The following is a 23,724-nucleotide window of genomic DNA, read 5'->3' as shown; positions in this document are numbered from 1 at the left end:
TGCATGAAGAAGAAACTTGAATATTATACAATTAAAGCAGTAAGTTTGAAAGAGGCTCAATGGCGTGGCCTAACGTCAACAAAGTGTGTGAAAACTGTGAGAAAGCAAGGTTCAAAGTTAGGTGACAACACATTAGCTGATTCTCTCTATTTAAATGCAGTAACTCCGAGTTAGTTTACATTTCGAAATTAAAAGCACACGAAGTTTCATTAGTAAGAACTCAGCAGCAGCTAGCAGCAAATTTTGTCCGTGGCTTAAAAGAAGATTTTGAAAGAGATTAAGGCCCATTCAGAAGCTTTAATCTGGACCAATAATTGTAGTTTCTCCATACGTAGTGGGCCTGATCAAAACATTATTTCGATGGGCCTAATGAGTAAAGGAACTGAGAAGTACTAGTAAAAAAGGAGGGCAAAGATAGACCAAAATTCCAAAGATAGTAATAGAACTGAATTCTTAAATTATTTCATATGGTATTAGAACCAAATTATATTGTATTGTGCTCTCGTCCGTACTTATAATATTCATCCTAAACTCCTACTGTTAACTCTAAAATTTAATTACATCTGTGAGACCATCTTAGAGATGTATAATCATTTAATTATTAGTTATACAAGGGCATTACAAAGGGCTTCATAATAGTTTTGGGCAACCTCACTCGTCCGTTTCGATTTTAGGTTGTTTGATACTAATACTATGATTAGCTTTTTATCGAAATAATTTTTTCAAACACTTCCCAAGTTATATAATTTCTTAATAATGTACTAACTCAAGCATTTTATTTGATGCTCACAATCTTCTGCGTGAAGTTCAGAAACCACATGGTTGAGCCTTACATAAAAGATTGTGATCATTCAGTAAAAGTACAAGGCTCAAAAGAAATCATCAACTAGTTGCCAAAGCCAATAATAATATATTGCAATCTAACATTAACATTGTTTATGGAGGAATCTTAGAATAAAATCAGACAAAAAATTTACTTAAAAGCTGAAGTACTTGACATTTTTGCTTCCACAAAAAGTGCAGACTTCTTGATTGAAAACAATATAGACATAAATTGAATTTACTTTTATTTATCAAATTCACATTTCCATGCTTTTCAATTGAGTTTGATTCTAGTCTTACAAAAAAAGGTAAATTGGTTTTCTTCTGTATAATTTTTTTCTCCTGGGAAGGGATTGTAGGAAAAACAAAACTTCTTAGACAGATTTAAACCTTGCATCGTTTAGAGAAAAATAAGTTTAATTTAATAAACAAAGGTCGTGGTGAGGTAGTAAGTAGTTTTTTATCTTTAATTAGAGATCTCGAATTCAAGCCTTATCTCGTAGGATTTTCAAATGTAAATTTAAATTTAATCGGACTTCAATATAAATACAGTAACACTAGCACGAAACAATTAAAAAGTTTTATATCGCAGGGAAGATTCTGGTCATTTTACTTTTAGGAACCATTTGGGGCTTTTGTGCTGTTCTTCTTTGTTCTTTTTCTTTATACTTCTACTTTTATTTGCTGTTCTTCTCTCATGTTTTCCTTTACTTATGTTACAGTTTGTAAATACAACAAATTAAAAAAAGAACAGCGTGGTGTTTACTTTCTCAATCTAAATATCCAGGTAACGTGGAGCCCACACAGCTGTATTAAAGTCCAATCTCCACCGCCAAGTCATCAAAAGTTGCCGTCGGCAATCGTCCTTTTGGCCGACACGTGTCCCCCAACTCTTCACTAGTCGGTGACCCCCACGCCACCCCATTCTGATAAATGCCCTCAAACTTAAGCCTCATCTCAATCATCACCGTCAACTTTTAAGATCAAAGATCACAACATTTGAAAAAAATGTACTCCATCTGTCTCAACAAGATTATTCTTTTTTAATTTGGCATAAAATTTAAAAATTAAAGGAATTTTTTAAAAATATATGATCCAAAATAAGCTTTAGATATTTATATGACTGTAAATCATCTCATAAAATTAAATTATTTATAAATATATAAAAGAACAATTATTTTAGAATAGATTAAAAAAAAAAATCTTTTTGAAACCGAAAGGGAGTATGTCATACTTGTGTGACGATATACCTTGCTTAACACTTGGGAACTTGTGGGACCCACCTTCTCATTTCTTAATTAGGCACAACTCACATCGCCCTTTCTCCTGTTCATCCTTTCTTTTAAAAGTCCACTGTTTTTTTCCGTGTACCTCTCATATTATCTCGTTGTAGCAAATCATTTTGAAATGTTTGCTCCAATTATTTACATAATAACTTTCTTTTTGTATATTGTGGAGATTAGTTTATGCTAAGTTTTATTATGGGTGTCAGAAAAGTCGCACGGTGCCACCAAATCGACATACCCCCATAATGCATCTCTTAGGAAAAACAATTAAAAGAAAAAATATCTTTCCTACATTTAAACGGTGCTTGAAATTAAGAATTAATACCTCAAAATCCCTCCAAACGACCCACGTTTTAATTTAGCACTTAAACTATGGGGTGCATATTGTTTTCATAAAGAGCATCTATATGACATTTTACATTCATTTTTGTAACAAAAAAAAAAAACTGGTAGACTCAATTAAAAAGACGTAATCCGTAGCGCGCACAACATTTATTTTATGTATGTTTTATTATTCAAACTTTTTGGTTAGGTTTATTATTATTGAGTACATTTTATTCTAATTTGCAGTTAGGTCCGCTGTTTTTCAGAAATATGAGTTTTCAACTGAAAATTTTTGAAGAACAAGAAGAAAAATAAATCAAGAAATTTAGATAAACCAGGAATAAATGAGAAAAATATTTTTTACGCTTTAATGCCAATTTCTGATACTTATCTTTTAGTATTAATATTATTTTTAAAAACTGAGTTTACTATTATGATAAAATTCAATCATGATTTTTAACTAAATTTTTTTGATTATTTTATTGTATGTTATTATTATTTTAAGGTTATTGATTTCAATTAGTTTACTGTTATTAGAAAAACATGTAGATTTTGAAAAAGAAAGAAAATGAATTAAGAAAGAGGAAAATAATAATGCCACATAAATTCTATTTTTTTTTTTACATATTTCCAGCTCTCACACACTATAAAAAGTGTGAGGTCACTTTCATTGCTACTTGACACTGCAAAGGGGTCTTAGGTAAAAAAAATAGTTATAATTCAGAGAGGTAACAACACCACATAATGTAAATGTAAATGTAAATATTAAACTAATAAAACATTGATAATTTAGAGAAATTTTGAAGTATTAACTCTAAAATTAACATACCAATTGAATTTTCTTCAGCAAGAGAAAGTGAAGAAAGATGGTGAAGCGAAAAGGAGAGAAAATTAAAATAAAATCTAAATTTAGTAAACAAATAGTAGAATTGAGAGAGGGAGGGGGTAGGAGAGATGAAGCAGCAGCTTCATGCTTGAGGGTGCACAATGGAGAGAGAGACTGGCAGGAAAAGAACCTTGACTTTTTGTGGGTCTACAGATCCATTTGTCAAAAAGATAGATAGCCTCACACAACTACTCATACTTGTGTCTCACACGTAGCGCGTCAAATTTGACTCAAAAGGTGACGGTTCGCCTAAATCGCCTAAAATTTTATGAATTGCTCAAGATATTTTTATATCAAGCTAATTTTAGCCCAATTCAACATAGCTTATTTTAAAGTGATCTCTAAATTAGCCTAATTTTAGCCCATTTTTAAGATTTACTTAAATTTGGATTTATTGCTTGAGATTTACTTTAGTTTTTTTATATATACACTTTTCTTGTATCATGTATCTTATAAGTTTGTGGTATGTTTAATATGAAGGGAAATATTTTTCACAAAAATATGTTTAATATGAAGGGAAATATTTTTCATGAAAAATATTTTTCTTGAAAATTTTACCACGAAAAATGTTTTCCTCAAAAATATTTTTCACGAAAAATCCACGAAAATAATTTTCAAGAAAAATATTTTTCTAGAAAATAGACCCTTCAAAAAAACTGGATCAAGTTGGGCAGGTCATGACCCAGCTCATTTTTAGCCCATTTCAGCCCAATCCATTTTAGGCCAAGTAACTTTTTGGTCAATATTAACCCAACCCATTTACTACTTCAGCCCATTTTGATTGGGTCAATTTTAGCCCAACCCGCCCATTTGACACCCCTATTCACATCTATTAAAACTTTTCAGAACATTTTCAAAATTCAAAACTTTCCATCCCGGATTTATTATTTTAATATATTAAGTAATTTATTATATTATTAGTAAGGGAGTTTCAAATTACATGTAATGAATTTTGGTTGATGAATTAGTTGACTTTTTATATTAATAGTAAGGAAATGGCGTAAACTATATCAAAATCACATGTAATGAATTAGTTAATTTAAAAAATTTGAATTTATCTCAAATTAACTATTTACCGTTTGTCGAATTAAAATAGGTAAATTATGTTTTCTTATCGACACTAAACCTCATATAAAGTTATATAAAAATTAACTAATGATGTAGAATTTTGCAAACCAATATTATATAAAATAATATCAATTTATATATCATGATTAATTTGGCTTATACTTCAGTTCAAATTACCCACAAAAGTATTTGATAGACTCTTAAATCAAAAAATTGTTGATCGAGACGGATTACTATTTAAGATTAACCAGTTATACTGAAAATAATTAAAAGCATATAAAATAATTATTAGCACTAAAAGAACTTGTCTTCCAAGTTCCAACTAATAATATTTCTGAGATTGAATTTTAGGTCTAATAATTACATTTTTATCAAAGCATCTTATTTATTTTCTTCTATATATCTGGACGAAAAAGACGGGAGGGGATATTTCAAATTAACTAAATTTAGGTTCGGGAGTACCGAACCTGAGGCTAGGACATACCTCGGTAACTTCACCGTTTCAAAAACATAAATATCAAAATTATTTCCACAACTTTCTCTTCAATACAATAAAATTCATTTCTTTTCACTTGCTCAGAGTCTTTTCATATTAGTAATAAACGAATCGGAGCTCCGAATCAGGAAAATGGCAGAACACGTTGATAATTCGGATCCTAAAGGAGAGTCGTTCATTGAGAAGATCACCGACAAAATTCACGGTGACGATTCATCGTCGTCATCATCATCGGATTCAGATAACGAGACAAAAAAACCGGCAGTTAAACCTGAAGTAACGGCTGAACCGGAAACGTCGTCGTTGAAGAACAAAGTATGGAGGTTATTTGGAAGAGAAAAACCGGTTCACAAGGTGTTTGGTGGTGGCAAACGTACGGTTCTATTCTTTTATGTGTTTATTATTTACTTAATAGACTAAAGAATTTGGGTTTTGTGGTTGAGAAATGATAAAAGGGTTTTCAAGGATCTTAAAGAATATTCTGTTTTTTATTCTCTGTTTCTCTAAGCTTTGACTGTTTTTATTATTTATTTATAGGTTTTTTGAAGGATCTTATAGAATATTCAGGTCCATAGACGTGTTTTTTAACAGCAACTGAGTGATCAAGAGTTTAAATTTTCTATTGCTTATGTGCTTTTTTCCACTGTGAAGATTGAATTTTTGCTTGGATGGAAGTGATTGGGGGTTGCGGAATTTTAATAGGGCGGATCTTGAAGAATATCCAAGTCCATATAGTTGTTTTCATGCTCTTTGGTTGGAGCAAAAAGTTAAAATTTCATATATCTGCCTACTGAAAATATTGGATTTTTAGTTCAAGTGACTGGTGGTTGAGGAATTGATGGGGTTTAGGGTTTAAAGAATTTTCAGATCCAAATGAATTGTCATTCTCGTTCAGGTGCTTGTTTAAGTCAATTGAGCAAACAAGAGTTCAAATTTCTCCTGTTGTAGGTTAATGATTGAGTTTTTTTTTTGAAATGAAAGTGATTGGTGGTTGAGGTCTTGAATCTCTTGATTACGGTTTAGGGTTCTTGACGTATCTGAAGGAATATTCAGACCCGTTGAACTTGTTATAATGCTGGTGTAGGTGTTTGAAAAAGAGCATGCGAGCTGCCTAATATCCATGTTTTGTTTTTTTTATTTGTTGAATGATTTGAATTTGGGTTAAAATGATTGGTGGTTAAGGAGCTAATTACAGTTTAGAGTTTTGGGGAGTTATCTTTAGGAGTCTTCAGATGCAAAAAACATGTCATTTGAAAAGGAGCACAAAGAAAAAAACACTCGTGCTCGTACATGTGGGTTTGTTTAGAGCTACTGAGCAACCATGAGTTCTTTGTCTGATCTAAGTGGAGCATGATGGTGGATGCTTTTCATGTATATTAAGGTTCTTCAATATTTAAAATTCTGATCTTTTTTATCTGTGAGGTCAGCTGTAAAAATTATTGCATATAAAATGCTAGTTGCTATGTGCTATTTAAGTGAAGCATATAAGAGACTGGATTATGTATAAAGGTTTTTCCTTGAAGTAATGATTTTAATTTCTTATTACGTGGAGAGTTTGACCCTGGAAATACTTATTTGAACACATAACTGATTGGTGATGCCAACTAAATTGTGATTGATTGAATATGTATCTTATTGTTGCAGCTGCTGATGTATTCTTGTGGAGGAACAAGAAGATATCTGCTACTGTACTTGGAGGAGTGACTGCTATCTGGGTTCTTTTCGAATTGCTTGAGTACCACCTGCTCACTTTAATCTGCCACATCTTGATCATCACTCTTGCAGTCTTATTCTTGTGGTCAAATGCAACCACCTTTATCAATAAGTAAGCTGATCCAAATCACAGTTTTAATTTATTCTTCATATTATTTGATCACCGTGCTGAGGATGTGGTTCTCTATCATTGTGACAGAAAATCTCCTCATATCCCAGAAGTCCACATCCCAGAGGAACCCATCCTTCAGGTGGCTTCTGCCCTGAGGATCGAAGTTAATCGTGCTCTTGCTCTACTGCGAGAAATTGCGTCAGGGAGAGAGCTGAAGAAGTTTCTTGCTGTAAGTATACCCAGTTCCAGTATCTTCCCTGGATGAAGTTTATTGGAATGCTTCCTGTAATTGGTGTCCGTTACTGTTACACTGAGCCTTCCTGCATTCACACCTATAGAGACTGTTCTTTTTGGGTGTTCATCCACCTTTGAATTCACCTTGTATCCGTTGTTGGTAGTTTCTGTTCTAGTTGATAGATGCATGTATGTCTACTTCCCCCTATCTGTGGCAGGCCTGCATTGGATTCAAACTCCCCGCTCTCCTTATTGATCCTGACTTGTTAGACAGTATTTAGGTTTTGTTGTAGTTTCTAAAGACATTACATAACATCGTAGGACGTGGAGTGCGAGAGCACGTCTAATTTCGAGATTTGTAGTCTGTTAATTGAAGGCTAAATTGCTCTTTGCCATGTTTGTGGTTTTCCCAAATTCCACAGTCCAAAGGATTATTGATATAGATCTGTTGTGAACTTAGTTATCAAAGGTGCTTGTTTCCATTTTCTTTGACACAAAAATTTCTTTTCTAATCTTATATGAGCAATATGATAAACACCTGAAATCTCTTTGGGGTTTTTTCACCTTTGTTTACTTACCAAAACTTGCCCATGTTACCAGGTCGTTGCTGGTTTATGGGTCCTCTCCATTGTTGGTAGCTGGTGCAACTTTTTGACGCTGTTCTACATATGTAAGTTTGAAGTTCCATCAAACGTTGTACCTCTTTTATTTTCTATTTGTTCTTTCACCTAGTACTGGTTCTCATTTTGACGATCTTCCTTCCAATTTGCCAGCATTTGTGCTCCTCCACACTGTTCCTGTTCTTTATGAGAAATATGAAGATAAAGTGGATCCACTAGCCGAGAAAGCAATGCACGAGATCAAGAAGCAATATGCTGTGTTTGATGAAAAGGTTTTGAGTAAAATTCCAAGAGGACCATTCAAAGATAAGAAGAGAGAATAGATGTGATGGTGCTGCGTTCCTGCTAGGGAGATTTGGGTTGCTGTACCTTTTCAGAATGTAATAGTGCTTTTCTTGTATTTTACATGGCGCTGATGCCATCTTTTACTTATATTTGGGGTCTTCACAACTGCTGATAGATGTAGAAACAGTTGGAAGGATTAGTCTGTTAGGTCTGTACGAGTGGTATTTGGCTGCAGTTTCCAACGTGTCAGTATATGAGTTAAACTGAATTTGCATTTTGTTCTTCCACACCTGTTTGCACTGCCTTGGCTTTTATAAACGTTTGGGATGAATCATAGCTACTGTTCAGTTAGTTGAGTCCAATTTGTGATATCATTCCTGGCTTTGGGTTGGCCACCTTAGTTTTATTTCCCAGGTGATGCGATTTCTTCAAGTGGAAATGATTGTTTCTAGTCTGCTTACATAAGACATTGCGATATTAGTCTATACAGGAAGAAAATGCATATCCAAGGCGTATCAGACAATCGGTTTAAGCTAAAAAAAACGTAGGCTCTTCAATTGTTCTCAACTTGTTGGTCGAGATAATTAAAAAATCAAAAAAGTGATACCAATTGGAGCAACGCAGTTTATAAATTATCTCTGGAGTGGCGTTAGAAAGTGTTGGAACCATTCAAATTGTTCTGTAGTTAGAATACGACTATCCGCCCAGAAATAACAACAAAACAGGATGGGTCTGCTCCTCCTTCAGAACAGCCATCAGCTTATCCAACAGCATCCATAATAAAGAACCGGCCGAAGTTAAAAGCGAGCAATATGGAGCGACATTTTGGTCATGAAAATATTTAGTCAGAATGTGAAAAGCTCCGTTGGTCTCTCTTTCTTACTTTTCTTTGGTGTGTGGGCGGTTTCACCAATAAGGATAAAGATGACATCAAACAAATACGGAGTAAGGTTCATATTCCAAAAAGAATTGATTGAACAAAAGAATTGCAATACAACATTACAAGAGAAGCAAACTATATACCTCCTATTAGTTACAACAATGCTGTCAGTATCTAGGTAGTCTGGAAATCTGATAATTGGTTTCCAATGATGGGGTAAGAGGTACTGTTGAGAACTCGGTATCAGATTGCTCAGGCGGCAGAATAACTTGCCGTGAGTTTGGTGCCAAAGGGGGCAGGTTATGTTTGGGAGAGGGTTGTGGTCTCGAGGAAACAAAGGAACCACCAGCATTATTTGACCTATGTTCTGCCGGGGTTGCATCTGCACTCTTGATTTGATCTCCTGTATTTCCATTGCCATCTTCAGCGGCCTCACCTTTCTCTCTTTCGTTCTCTTTAAGAAGAAAATCAACCCAGAGATCTGCAAAGGACTGCATGACAGTCCAGAAGCAACAAAAGACAAATTATGAACCTATATGATATTTATTGCTTATTAGAAAAGTAGTAAGCAAGAACATATCCATAGAAACTAAACAAGCTCATTTGATGATATATTTGAATCCTGTATGCCAGCAAATCAATACGGACCCCCTCCCCCTTTCTTCCGCAAACAGTAAAATATTCAAAACGCATGCGCAAAAACATTAGAACACAATGAAAAATAATATAAAATAAGAAAAGGTCAAATAGCATGAAGATGACCTGAAGCTGGACTTCAGGGGAAAAACAAAGAATGCACACTAATGGTAGTACATCAAAAGTTGACTTACAGCCTTCTACTACAGCAAGTAGAAAGACATGTTCTATTTACAATTCCATCAACAAGATGGTTAAACGTAAAATGCGGGTCCAACTAACTTCTGTCCACTAATTCAAATGGAGAAGTAAAACAAATGGCAGATATGCCATTTTCTGGAAGTTGATAAATTGAAAGAACGAGTAAAATCTAGAGCCGAAGAAAAGTAACGGGCCAATGTCATTTCTATTAGATGGCTTTTCTAGGTGACAATCTCCACTTGACAGGCCCAGTCATAAAGTAAAAGAAAGCAATATGATAAGTGAACAGGAATTTATATGAAATTTACCTGATCTGATGCCGTACTAGAAGGTGCTGAACTTCCACCCAAGATGCCACCTACTAGTCGGCCAGGGAGACCCAAGACACCCCGGACGACCCCTTTTCCAGATCCTTGCTGAGCCATGCCTATCCTCTGCTTGTCTTCATCAGAGAATCCTAGCATACGGACCATAAGATCCAAAACCTAGAAAAAGATGGAGAGATATAAATACATGCATCAAACGGAAAACTTCCCCCCCTCCTATTTATCCAACAATTTTCCCACTAGGGCCCAGATGTGTTTCCTCATAATTAAGTCTCTCAAGGTCCTCCCATTATATGCATAAATGTTTCAAATCTTCTTTGTTTATGTCACCTAAAGTGAAAACTTCAAATGATTTCAGGGTCAGTAAAATAGTGTTACCAAGGCTAGATGGAATCTCTAGGATGAAAAATGAGTTTTCTGGTCAATTTGTCTTCTTCATTCTTTGTTTTGTGACCTGGTGAGATTTTTTGAACATACAAAGTCTAACAAATAACTTGCCGATAACTAGCATGAATAGATGCGATGGGTTAAGTATTCACCCAAGCCCTCCCCATATCGTACTAGTAAAGAAATGATTCATACCTCTTTGCTGTGATTCCTTTGGAAGTAAGTCACCAGTAATTTGATCACAATCCGCCTGTATATCACGCAATTGAGGTTTAAATATTTCAAACCATTGTAAGGTTTTAAACAATGTTACAACAACTGTAATTTAATACTGACTGAGTAGGGAGTGAGTAGGGGAGAGATGATGGCGTAGGATAAGGACCTAAACATGGACCGAGAGAGCCTGTTTGCTTTGCCGATGGATAGAAACAGTATGATTTAGCATCTAAGGTTCAACCAGACTGTTCATGGGAGGAATGCCAAAAAACTTAATGAGGAACCTAAAATCTACATATTGTTTCACGAGCCAACACATGAAAAATCAATGTGACTTCATAAAATTGCAGCGCTATAATTTCATAAATTACTAAATAAAAGGTTTAATGGTTACAGGGTTACCACATACCAAACTACATAAAAGTGGAAAATCTTTTATTACAATATTCTCAAAGTAGAGGCATGATCTTCGTAGACAAGGTGATTATTGAAACAGGTCTAATACATGGTTATCAGACATGCTATATACCAGTAAGGGATGGTTTGGTATGATGGATAAGCAAAAATAGTGATGGGATAAAAATTTAGTACCACCTTATTCTTTGTTTGGTTACTAATCATGGGATAAGTTATCCCAGGATTAAAAATAATGTTGGGATAACTTATACCCATCAGAGGGTAGGATTGGGTAGGATTATGGAATAGTAATCCTGGGATAAGATAACTTATCCCAGGATAAAACAGTAAAATTGACTAAAATAGCCTTGAGGTTCTCAAAACCCTTTTCCTACTACATAAGGTGGAGGGTTTTTTTGTAAACAAACAACTTTTTTTTTTTTTTATGACATGGGAACCCGCAGCCGCTACCCTTCGGGTGCGCACAGGGTAAACCCAGCTCCTGTGCAATAGCTCGCAAACCACACAGAAGAAGTAACCCGCACTAGGCAAGCCCCGTGCGACGAGCTCAACCCAAAAGGATAACTAATCCCAACATAAATAATCCCAGTATAACTTATCCCAACATAATTAATCCCATCATAACTTGTGTTCAAACCAAACGACCCCTAAGAGTATTATTTTATTCATCTCCACCTTTACTGTAGCAGCACATATTAGAACAGGCAAAAAGAAATTGACACTGATCTCACACGGCTTTTAGCTTTCATAGCTGATAGATTTTGATGTTAGACTCATGAGACAAATGTTAGACGAGATAATAAATCCAACCTTCCATAGTTTGACCAAGTCTCACCTGTCGACATAATTATCAGAATCCAGTGACATCCTATTCAGCCTGGTCATACTCTGTTCAAGAGCTCGCCGTAGCTTTTCATTGTCTTGCTCAAGCTTATTTATACGGCCCTTCCCTTCAGAAATTCTTCTTTCCATGTCTGAAAGTTTCACCAACACCTCTTCCTTCTCCTTCTTGAATGTATCTGACTCATTGCAAGCATCCTAATGGAAGCATAAATCATGTTTAGAAAGAGAATAATAGAAAATGTGAGCCAGAAGATTAAATCAAGTCATGAAAATGATCATATGCTCCCAAATGAGCTCTAACGATGCACAAATTACAAAAGCTTCTATGCCTTTTCTGCTGGACTTAGTATACCTATGAACTATAGGAAGTTATGAAATATATAAGCTAAAAGATATCCGTTTTAAGTTTTAATTCGTGTTATATCAGATGTTTGATAAAGCACATTACCAATGTCCACACTTACTGACTGCCTTAGTCGACAAGTTCCATAACTACTTTCTCAATATCTCACTGTTTTGCATTCCAAGTTCAAGAGTACGAAGGTACAGGCCTCTATCTTCAGAGAAGTCAACTCGAAACTTGCTAGGAAGAATAACAAATTTGTCTAAGATAAGGTAACCTTGACTGAAACTTCAGTCTCTAACTGATCTGCCTACTATTTCTCTCCATTTCATGTGCCAGTGGAAATAATTGGGAACCGTCTAATCCCAGTGAAAGCAAACAACACTAGGCGATTTCTTCCCATTTGTCCAAGCCTTGGTGGACAGACCCGGCACTTGGGCTGGGGGAAGGTAATAAGTACCCGTGTAATTAATCAAGGTTCATTCAAGCTAAGCCGAGACGCGACAGTTATCAAAAAAATAACAATAATAATTGGGAACCCTCATTGGGATGGCATCGAGGGACAAAGAAGTACCATCTGATCTGATGGGGAAAATGGGGCAGCTCAATTCTTTTAGGTTGTTTTAGCAACAACGATTTCATATTCTTTAACAGTGGTTTAAAGGGAGAATGGATTTGGCAATTTTGCTGTTGAGCCTGCTCATTTGTTGATGAAGCTTACTGTCATCAAAAAGGCAGTGATGACTATGATTGGTTCTCACTAGTCCAATTCTTCAGCTTATGGAGTTTTTTGTGCAGGTCATACATGAAAATAAGATCTAATTTTCACCAGCAAATTCGCTTTAGCTAGATGTTTATTGCTGTGACAAAGCTTTTATAGATGTCTTTCCCGCTCTTTACAGCATTCACATACAAAAGTAAAGCACTGAAGCAGATGTTCTCACTCGAAACCATACTGGTATTGTTTGATGCATTGATTTCAAACCACCTGATTGGGGTATGGAGCAGGTGAATGAATTCTTTCACAAAGTTGTAATGTCACCATTCAGCAAGTATTGATGACAGAATCTTCTGGAGTAGAGGAGGCGCTTTTTAGTTTTTTGTGAAGTCTGATTACCACAGTATCAGCTACAAAGCTAGTACTGATGATCATTGGAAGTATATTGCTCTACGGTTCCAAAAGAAGTGGCATTTCAACCAGGTTTACAGAGCTCAATGTGGCTTCTTCTATTGATAAATTGCGGAAAACACGAAATTTTTATCAGTGATTCAACGTGTGAATAAATCATCTACTGTAGCACTGAAAGATTTGCTTTGGACCTGTGACGCTTTATCTTCTTTTGTGGGTCTATAGGGTTACTCCAGCTATATTATTTATCAGCCAAATCTGAAGGGCAGCCCGGTGCACTAGACTCCCGCTATGCGCGGGGTCCCGGGAAGGGCCGGACCACAAAGGTCTATTGTACGCAGCCTTACCCTGCATTTCTGCAAGAAGCTGTTTCCACGGCTCGAACCCGTGACCTCCTGGTCACATGGCAGCAACTTTACCAGTCACGCCAAGGCTCCCCTTCTTCAGCCAAATCTGAAGATCCAGCATAATAAAAAAACCAGAGGAAAATCTGGTTCTTTATGGATCTGGACTATATGGAGGGAAGGAAGGGGTGGAGAATCCTATTAGCAGAACCATAACTTCTAATTTTTTCAAATCAATTTTTGCCAACCCTCCAGTGTGTGGAAACTTGGCTTGATGTACTGTACGCCTGTAGTCTCACCTAGTGTGTACTTCCCTTTTCTATGGCAGCCTTGGTGTGTTGTTGTATCTCTGAATTATTATTTTTTTAAAAAAGCTTTTAATGCATAAACAGATATTTGCTAAAGAAAATCTTCCAAAAATAGGAAAAGCTATCTTGAATTCTCTTCTAGTTTTCAAAATAAAATACCATATTCAATCCATGTTTAGTCATTGTATATGAACACTACATGAAGATCTGAGTTAACTTATATGCAGAGACAATATTTTTTCTATAAGACTTGGTTTAGAACGATCCCTATAACCAATCTTTCCATTCAAATAGATGTATTCAGAAATAATAATTTACTCTGTTCTAGGAACACAATGGATTATACCTTCAGAAGCGCTGAAAGTTTATGTGATTCCTCCTTTGCCATCGCCAATTCTTCTCCAAGCCTTTCCTGGACATATCAAATTGTAGATGCGAAAGTAATGCATAAATTAGAAAGATAAATTAGTTTGAGAATTATCTGTTTGTTTTGCAGCATAATAGACTATACAAAGCCCCAGAGAAGAGGTAAAAATAGAGACCTTGGCTTCCATCTCGGCGTAGTATTGGCCAAGAGCAGTTTGTAGGTTAAGGACTTCAACATTTTGGGCTTCCATTGTGTTCAAACAGTTGGTTAATTTTTTATTTAGCTCATCAATTGTATCCTTCGACTTCCTTAATTCATTATAATTAAGGGTTTTGACATCTTCTTGACTTGCAATAGCTTGCTTAAGAGCTTTCTCCAACTGCAATATTTGAGCTCGCTGATATTCATTATTTTGACGTAGTTCTTCAATAATCTTGCTGTCCTCATCCATCTTTTCGGATTCTTCCATTTCCTGCAAGCACAGCAGCATGAATGACTATCTTGTACTTTACCCACAGAAGGCTTATGTTAATTTCACCCACATATATTTTAAAGTGAAAAGATAGAATTAAGACAATACAACGTCCAGTAATTAAGAAATGGCATCACATTGGATGTTAACTTGCAGTACTCCAAACTAAATTAACTAGGGGATTAAATCATCATCCACAAATGCAGATAATCAATGCAAATTAAATCGTTATGAGACATGATGATAATAGATAACTAGTTATTTTCCAGTTGATAAAAAGCCATTCTTCAATGTGGTGAAGAAAACCAAGAAACATGTACACTATGATGAAACCTAACATGGACGTCACTAGACCAGACGAGGAAAAAACTTATCAGGGGAAAAAAAAACAAGAAAGAAAGTCCATCGTGGTCAGAAGAGTCAAACAGTAATATGGACAAAAGTTCCTACTCTATCCACATTAATATCCTTTAACAGCACAATCATAGATGTAAATAGGATTAGAACAAAAAATTATCTGACATCAACAATCAATCTAGAGTCCAACAAGAAAAGCCAACTCTGCAACTGCTATTGATTATAAGTACTGTATATAGAAAATGTCAACTAAAAAAACCCTCCCAGTTCCCCCTCTAGAAGCTCAAAAAAGGTATACTCATCATATGCTATTAACCTTCTCGAGTAAATGCTGCTTAAGACGTTTCAGTTCTTGCTGTGCTTTGTCCCTTCCCCGGCGAGTTTCCTTCAATTCATTCTCCAAATTTTGTAAAGACCTCTTCATTTCTTCCTTTTCAGGAAATACCTCCATAGGATGCACCTTCTAAAACAAAATAGTAGATTAGACAATACTTATAATTAAAAATAAATTAGACAGAAAAGTGCTGAAGACAGTTTATACCAAAAAGTTGAAAGAGATTCCAAAAGGTTACGAAACAAACTCACCTCACTTATACTATTGATGCTACTTCTATCGGCTGAAGAAACACCAGTTGCTTTCAATGAAGCTTCTAACTTATCTTTCTCATTCTGCAAGAGAGAATGTCAAGGCATGTCCAAAATCAAGATTTGCCGCTTTTATATTGATGATGAAGAAACTATAAAAAGCACTTGAAAATAAATGGAAGCAAAATATGTAAATGCCACAACACTAACCTTAAGATCACTGTTTTCTTTTTGCAGTGTTTCTATCACTCTTCTCAAACCATCTCTTGCTTCATTTGATTCTCCGTTATTTCTTTCATGAAGGTCCGATTGCAACTGCTTTAATTCAGATACTTTATGAGACAGCTCAGTACGAATTGTTGTCATCTCCACAGCCATCTGAGATGCAATTACAGAGAAAAGGAAATTATATCAATACCAGAGCGGAAGCTGGATTCAGTAAGGCATGCAGAAAAGACAAGTCAAAAACCAGCACAGCTTAGCAAAGAGTACAATAATGTTAAGGGAAGCAAGAAAATTGGGACACACGCGCTTGCTCATGCCGACATGCATGAAAATATATTGTGAACTACCAAGACGTTTGTTATGCAGTAAGTGAAGATACAAAGATGACAAAAGATATTGGTGTATAGTAGATGCCGAAGTACATAGCCAACCTCCAGTTACATAAGTTTCTCTTTGATAAATAGCCTCCAGTTACATAACTTAAACACACTAAATCTTTCATGAAGATATACATACACATGTGTATCCAAGACCCCAAAACATATTTGTCAAGGTGACCAATTTTAATTGTCTCTGATAGATTGATCACAAGATGGAGATGTAGGATCATCTCAAAATGGTAAGCTGTATTACCAAATACAGTGACGCTGATAAACAACTCAAAAGCCAAGCTAACCAAAATACTAGTGAAGACACCTGATATGCTCCAACGAGATCAGATCAGATTAAATGGAAATCAAATGAAAAAAGCAACAGTAAAATATAAAACTTAATGAAAGAGGGAAACTTCCGAGCTGAAGACTGGAATATATTATTCCATCAAATTATGACCATTGGATGTCAGAAGGCCACATATGCATCAATACGTAAAAAGCAAAAGGTACTCACTTTATCCTTGTCCGCTTTTAAAGAGTTCAGCTCTTGTTGGACTGTCGAGCTCAGCTTCTGCTCCTCTAAGAATGAAAGTGGTTTCAGACAGCATAATCAATTGAACCGCTTGAAAATTATAACGGCAATATTCACAAAAATTTAAATACCTTGTAACCTAATTTTCATATTTGCCAGCTCGGTGCGTTCTTTATCAAGCTCCATTTCAAATTGTTTTATCTGCAGCTCATGAGATGCCTGCATGGCTGACAAAGATTTATTTTTCTCTTCCAGCAAGTCTGCAAGCTCCTAGAAGCATTAACAAATTTCTGTGAAGTTTGTTAATCAAAGATAGAATCTGGTAACGAGGGACAAAAAAGGAACTAGGAAAAAAAACGAGGTCAAGTGACTCATTATATTTCCAAAACCTCTTTTATTTAGCACTAGTGCCTGAGGTAGGGACAAGCAAAGGACATTGAATCTAGTAAACTGCTATCTTTATGCCCAATCAAATATATTAGTGTAATTTGCTAAGCTTATAAGATATGCATAGCAATATGCACTACCTGATGTTAAGTGGAACATATAGGATCCGTATTTAACCCTCTCGCGAACATGAATATTAGTGTAAAAGCAGATCATAAATTTTGGCTACTAATATCCAACAAGCATAAAGAATGCAAATATCTCCTTCAGAAAATCTCTACAGTATGAGGCACTTTTGTCCCACTAAAATAGCACAATACGGTTGTTGTGCAAAGCGATGAGTTCTTCCTATTATAACAGTGGAGATTTTTTTTTTTTATTGTTTACAGTGGACTTTTTTTTTTTTTTTTAATAACTAAGAAATCACTGACGGCAAGTGACACGCGGTTCAAAACTCGGTGGATAATGGACCCAACCCTCTATCCTTCTCCACTTAATACCAATTTTTTTTTGTTTGAGGTAGGTTTCGAACATGTGACGTGGGCCTAACCAACACATTACATGTTGCAAGTTGCAACTCTTGCCGCTAGATCAAAGCCCTGGGGGCGACAATGGACATTATTCTAAACGCCCACATGAAAGGGAGACCTAAACAGTAGCTCATCATAAGGGGGGAGAGACGAATGTAGGCTATTTACCTTTTCATTGCCAAAAGTGGTTCCATTGCTTAGTCCATCCTGCTTCGGAGAAAACCCATTGTTTGTTCGGCTCCCAAAGGAACGGTTAACTATAGCTTTGCTTTGGCGGTTTGGAGATTGATCACTGCTCCCCTAAACAAAACCAGATAACATTAGCCACGACCTAATACAGTGAGTTGAAGCTTATATCTGTGAAATTGAACAGTAATTGAAAGCAGAATAGTTCTGTCACGCAACATTAAGACCTAAAAGGAGAACAGGGGGAAAGGAGACAGCTTAATAGATTAGCATGGCTCTCCATAAACTAATACAGAAATAGATTATTAAGTGCATATAGGGCAAAAGATTTGAAATTCCTTTAAAATATTTTGTAATTATTGTCTATTCCCTTAATAATTTTCTACTCAAATAGCCCCTTCAACTAAAATGTTGGTAATATAAGGTGAATCAAGTAGCCCCTTCATCCATAACTAGGGCGAACAAGTAAGGGCTCATTGATCCCTGATGTAAACTCACGTTATGGGAACTCCTTTATATTGCCTGCTACTTTTCTCACACTAGTTATGGCTACTTCATATACATCCTTTATGCCTTTTTTTTTTAATAAGGATCATTTATGCCATTTATATTTTTTAATATGGATATCTTTCTTCTCTGATACCCACCAGATAACCAAGCTCTATCATATGCTTTCTCTAGGTCAACGAACACCATGTGTAAATCTTGGTGCTGACTACATGTATTAAAAATATAATGCACCGTTACACCTCATAATTGGCACTAGCACCATTCTCAAAATGGTGCATTTTACTTCCTTAGAATCCTTAGTAAGTAAACATCAGGTGACCTTTTAATATAGAGGATATTTTTGGTCAGCTAGAGGAGATAAGTAACTCTAAGGATATAGAGAAGGCAATTATCTCAGGCCATTCAATATCGTTGTCTCCAGGTCAACGAACACCATGATATAACCAAGCTCTGTCATATGCTTTCTCTTGGTCAGCGAACACCATGTGTAAATCTTGGTGCTGACTACATGTATTAAAAATATAATCCACCGTTACACCTCATAATTGGCACTAGCACCATTCTCAAAATGGTGCATTTTACTTCCTTAGAATCCTTAGTAAGTAAACATCAGGTGACTTTTTAATATAGAGGATATTTTTGGTCAGCTAGAGGAGATAAGTAACTCTAACGATATAGAGAAGGCAATTATCTCAGGCCATTCAATATCGTTGTCTCCAGAATAAAAGGTAATTTTTTCAGCAAGACAGCAACTAGTTATTTTTTTTTTTTAAGTGTGGTGTCCGGGCCAGCTTGCGCGCACCTCGACTAATTCCACAGGATACCTACCCCCTCCCACCAGCAACAGGTACCAAGTAACGCTGTCTTCCAAGGCTAGGACAGATGGAAAGAAATCACTCAATATTCAACAACTAGCTATAAATAGACAATCACTTAGAATCCATCATCTGGATGGATATCCAGAAAATCATTAAACAGATAAGCAGCAGAAATAATTATTAAAAAAGAAAAGCTTTATTTTCGAAATACCAGTAAAAGAAAAAAGTTTTATTTATGGAATAACTACCTTCTGCATGTTTCTAGATGCACCCAGAGGAGAACTTGATTGTAGACTTTGCTTTAATGAACTATTTTCTTCATTTAACCTTGAAACTTGATCCTGCAGAAGTGACTTTTCAAGTTATAAGAGCATAATGGCAATTGTGCAGCAAAAGGCATGGAGCAAGTGTCGCCAAACAATTGAAAATCGTGATTTTGCACACATCACGTAGCACACTTCTTCTTTTTCTACTTTTTGGAGAAAATATCAAGTATCACAATTACAAAGTTCAAATCATTTGTTTTATGGAACATCAAAGGTATCTTTTTAACAAAACTATCCCTATTGCCTATTGGTTCACTTAACTACATCCTTATAATATCTCATGTATTATAAAGACATCCTTAAATTTTTCAAAACTGACCAAAAACATCACCAGTTAAACTTTTCATCCACTTCAAATAAAGCCTATTGTTTGTCACGTAACTTCTTGTTGCTTTCTCTTCTCCAGACAGGCTCTTCATTCTTTCTTCAAATGAACACCAGAAATAGCCATCCCAAGGTCTCCTCCAGTGAGAGGAATAGGAAAGCCAAGAAATGGCAATGCGATAGATAGTTGAAATCCATAGAAACTCACCAAACTGGGCTAAGATAAGTTGAAATATTGAGAAGAGAGCTAAGACTTTCCCTACACATGAAGTCCTGGCTCAATCCTTTAATGACGAACTCAGAAAGAAGAACAGTGCGTTGCTCTACTCCCAAGTGGGTGGATATAGTGCTGGTTATGTCATGTAACATCCGTTGCTTAAATCACTAAATTAGAAGTGAAAGAGAATCCCAGGGGATTAGGCTGGTATTGCTGAAGGCAGCAATGAAATGTCCATCACGTATCACTTCATGCAGATCCTGCAAGGACTCCATCCATGCAACTCTACAAGAAACTTGGTGTCTTGGTTTCCAGGAGGATACACTTTTTTTTGAGAAAAGAAAGCTATTATTCTTTTGATCGAAATGCCTATCGAATGTATTTGGATTTTGACATGAAATAAATAGAGAATTCCTAATCTTTCTAGATTCTGCAGCTAACGCATAATTCTTTCATGTGCATCAGATATTGCTAACCTTCCTCACAAATGTCCAGGATAAGATCCAATGCCTCAAAGATAAAGGACCTGCCTTCAATGGATCCTTCATTCTTCCAAAGAATCTTCATCTCTCATCTTTTTATGCGGTGAGCTCTTTCACATTTATTCTTTCTATCATGTGCTTTTTCTTTTTGCTATCTTCCTCGTTTCTCAAATTTTTCATCATGATCAGTCAAAACCCCTATTTTCCCAATAATTTTTACATAGTGGAATGCAAATTTTCAATATGGTTTAAGCTACATTGTAAAATTTGTCTGTGATTCTATGTATTTGCAAAGAGATTTTTTTTTTTTTTTAAGGTTTGGTCAAGAAGGAGTACTTCACCAGTGTTTTAGCAAGAAATCAGATGTTTATTCAAGAAGGAAGGAAGGAATGAATGAAAGAAGGCTTGTGGGAAGAAGGGACAAAGAAAAAGAGTAGCATGTGAAAAACAACAAGCTCCGTTAGAAGTGGATGGAAAGCTTAACATAAGGATGGTTTTGATCACTTTTGGAAAATTTAAAGGATGTTTCTATTAAGAATTTTTTTTATGGATGTAGTTAAAGTTGGAGTGAAACAATAAGGATGAATTTAGTCAAAACTCAAATATCAAAAATAGTCACCACAGTATATGGGGTCATTGTTTCTAAGCATGCAACAGTATCACGATTATTTTCTTTTCTAAAGAAGCTGTTGCATTACATTGGGCCCTTCAGCAGTGTTCCAAAATGGGTCCAAAGGGCCGTCTTGGGCCATCAAATTCAAGTAAGGAAGATTTAACAACAACAATTTGAAGTCATAAGCATGCCACTGAAACTTACCCAACTACTATATAAGATATCATGTCAAGCGGAAGAAAAAAAAAGCTTTACCTCTTTTTCTTTCAATAAAGCAGCATAATTAACAGATAATGCCTTGATTTCAGCCTCAGATTCTTTAAGTCTCTTAATTTCAATTTTGTATTTCTCTATCTGCAACAAAAACAAATAAAACATGCCACATTAATTATGTGCTACCTTATGGAAAAGGACAAAGGAATTTTAAACAACCATAGGGCCCGATAAATCGAATTCTGCCACAACAAAACTAGACTCCAAGCAAGGTTATCTTTTTAACATAATTTTATTTGTTTAAGCCCCTGTCCTTTCTCGCCTAGAGTAAAATGTCAATCTATTGCATTAACTAATAATGACGTCGAAAGAAAAGGTTATCAAAAACTAAGAAGAATTCTGACGAAATAGCATTTAAAGATAACTGCTAGGACATATAAACTAAATTGCAACTTAAGACAGCACAATCAGTTCTCTGATTATTTAACCTAGCTCATCAATATTTTATACTAAACCAGTTTTAGGAGTGACAAAACAATCCAGCTTTAGAGCTAATATAAGACTACTGCTCCGATGAAATAGATTGTTTTTAATCATTGTAACATTTTGTATGCATTGTTCCACATTAACGCATCAATATTAGAATCACTGGTGATAAAACAATCCAGCTTCAGAGCTAATATAAACTCTAATTAAATTGATTGTTTTTAACCAATAATTTATTTTAATTATCCAATAATTGCAACCCAATAACATAACCATAACAGGACTTACATGATAAGAGAATCTCGTTATGTGGAGCCTTATTCAGCCTCCAAGACATTACCCTTGCCAATGAATCCACTTCAACCAACATATATATATCTTCTTTCATATAACTAACATAAAAATAATCAACACAGCATGAAAATGTAATGAGAGCATATTTTTAGTGCAATACACACATCTATGGAACTCCCAATGCTCTTTCATGCACACATAATTATCAATCATCAACTACCGCTCAATCCCAGATTAGTTAAACTCAACTGTATGAATCCTCTATGGCCATTTCGCGTTATTCAGGTGGCACTTGCCTACGTAAAGACATCCTAAAAATAATTCAGTTAGACTATTTTTATACTACCCCAACTCTCCGCCTTCATCCTATCTATGCACTAGCTATGGTTATTGGTTTGTGAAGCTCACACAGACAGAGTCTCAGCCAATATAACCAAACTCACCAACTTTACACAATCTGTAAATAACTAAACCCAACTTAATTCTCCGATTTGAAATTACAAAGTGGATCCTTTCCAGGTAATACAGGGTGGAATGTGCGGTAGACGCGTGCCATAAGTTCAAATCCTAGCTGGCGAACCAAGTCTAGTATTCACAGAATTAACAAGTTTGAAACAACAAATTTCTGGTTTATCAGACAAAAACCAGAAAAGAAAACGGATACATATTCCTTTTTATCTAACTAATAAAGTGAAGCATTTTGCAGAATTAGCAAAGACAGCATAATATACATCAACCTGACACTCAATCTCTAATTAATCAATTGCTGTCTAATTAGGTCCATCTCATTCTAACACTCAAGTAATTATAGATTCCCTAAAATACCTCAGGATTGTCGAAACCATTGGCAATTGGGGAATGATATGTCGGTGACTTGGAATGAGCGAAGTTTCTAGAAATTCTCCGATCAGATAGTGAATTACTATCTGAGCGATCACCAATCGAGAGCTGTTCATCATCGTCTTCATCATCTTCGTGAATTTCAAGAGCGATCCTATTGAGATTCTGCTTTAAATTCTCGATACTCCACATCTTTCAAATGCACAAATTTGTCTTCTAGGACAATTATCTGAATGATATAAGATTTAGGAGTAGGACAAGATCCTTCTGTTACAAATTTAGTGGGAGATCAAAATGTGCATGTGGTCAATTTTTACATTTATTTTGGGGGTTTATATGGTAGATCTGGAAAACAAGAAAGAAATTACACTCAAGTTGTTTTTATTTCGTTATCATTAAAACAAAAACAACGTGCTTTTAATTAATTACGGCTCAGATGCAAGCCCACAGGGTTTTTCTTTTTCCTTTTTTTTTTTCCATTGGTTTTTGTTGTTTTAAAAAAAAAAAAAAAAATCCCGATATCCGGCACCTGCTAGCGTTTTAAGAAGCGGGGGCGCAAGGCGAGTTGTTTTACACAGTACGGGACGAGGCGTAAGCCCCGAGATACAGGACGTATGTCTCATGGATCTACGAGGCATATGTCTCGTGTATATTCAATTTTATTACTAAAAATTAAGCAAAAGTAGAGTTTTCATTAAAATTCGGCAAAT

At 35.5% G+C, this 23,724-nt stretch overlaps 2 protein-coding genes across 4 annotated transcripts; one reads left to right on the top strand and one right to left on the bottom strand.

Annotated features, from left to right (window-relative positions):
• The first annotated feature begins 4,910 nt into the window (after positions 1-4,910).
• On the top strand, positions 4,911-8,197 carry LOC132645518 (reticulon-like protein B1). The gene is made up of 5 exons (XM_060362535.1): positions 4,911-5,255; positions 6,527-6,707; positions 6,795-6,936; positions 7,542-7,611; positions 7,715-8,197. The coding sequence occupies exons 1-5, from the start codon at positions 5,015-5,017 to the stop codon at positions 7,882-7,884; spliced, it is 804 nt and encodes a 267-aa protein (XP_060218518.1). The 5' UTR covers positions 4,911-5,014; the 3' UTR covers positions 7,885-8,197.
• A 600-nt stretch (positions 8,198-8,797) lies between these two features.
• LOC132645517 (golgin candidate 4) lies at positions 8,798-23,397 on the bottom strand. 3 transcript variants are annotated; one of them, XM_060362534.1, is made up of 15 exons: positions 23,000-23,397; positions 21,437-21,535; positions 19,468-19,560; positions 17,874-18,005; positions 16,920-17,007; positions 16,771-16,835; positions 15,868-16,035; positions 15,658-15,741; positions 15,389-15,535; positions 14,419-14,715; positions 14,223-14,288; positions 11,745-11,947; positions 10,472-10,526; positions 9,872-10,048; positions 8,798-9,217 (listed from the first exon to the last, which is right to left on the bottom strand). In XM_060362534.1, exons 1-15 carry the CDS (start codon positions 23,204-23,206, stop codon positions 8,894-8,896), a joined length of 2,205 nt encoding a protein of 734 aa, XP_060218517.1. In that variant the 5' UTR covers positions 23,207-23,397; the 3' UTR covers positions 8,798-8,893. The 3 variants fall into 3 exon arrangements, with proteins under 3 accessions (XP_060218517.1, XP_060218515.1, XP_060218516.1); XM_060362532.1 differs by having other exon boundaries at positions 16,920-17,058; positions 23,000-23,396; XM_060362533.1 differs by having other exon boundaries at positions 15,389-15,532; positions 16,920-17,058; positions 23,000-23,396.
• Positions 23,398-23,724: the final 327 nt, after the last annotated feature.

This window comes from Lycium barbarum, chromosome 6 (assembly GCF_019175385.1).
Source record: "Lycium barbarum isolate Lr01 chromosome 6, ASM1917538v2, whole genome shotgun sequence".
NCBI lineage: Eukaryota > Viridiplantae > Streptophyta > Magnoliopsida > Solanales > Solanaceae > Lycium > Lycium barbarum.
The sequence above is the reverse complement of the archived record's forward strand: the minus strand, read 5'-3'. Positions and strand labels throughout refer to the sequence as shown.

Excerpts from the sequence above, each read along its gene's own strand:
- LOC132645518 (XM_060362535.1), top strand. The coding sequence starts at position 5,015 with ATGGCAGAACACGTTGATAATTCGGATCCTAAAGGAGAGTCGTTCATT. Across the intron at positions 5,256-6,526 it reads GGTGTTTGGTGGTGGCAAAC|CTGCTGATGTATTCTTGTGG; the intron begins GTACGGTTCTAT and ends TTATTGTTGCAG. Across the intron at positions 6,937-7,541 it reads AGCTGAAGAAGTTTCTTGCT|GTCGTTGCTGGTTTATGGGT; the intron begins GTAAGTATACCC and ends CCATGTTACCAG.
- LOC132645517 (XM_060362532.1), bottom strand. The coding sequence starts at position 23,206 with ATGTGGAGTATCGAGAATTTAAAGCAGAATCTCAATAGGATCGCTCTT. Across the intron at positions 17,059-17,873 it reads CCACTTTTGGCAATGAAAAG|GAGCTTGCAGACTTGCTGGA; the intron begins GTAAATAGCCTA and ends TAATGCTTCTAG. Across the intron at positions 14,289-14,418 it reads ACGCCGAGATGGAAGCCAAG|GAAAGGCTTGGAGAAGAATT; the intron begins GTCTCTATTTTT and ends TGATATGTCCAG.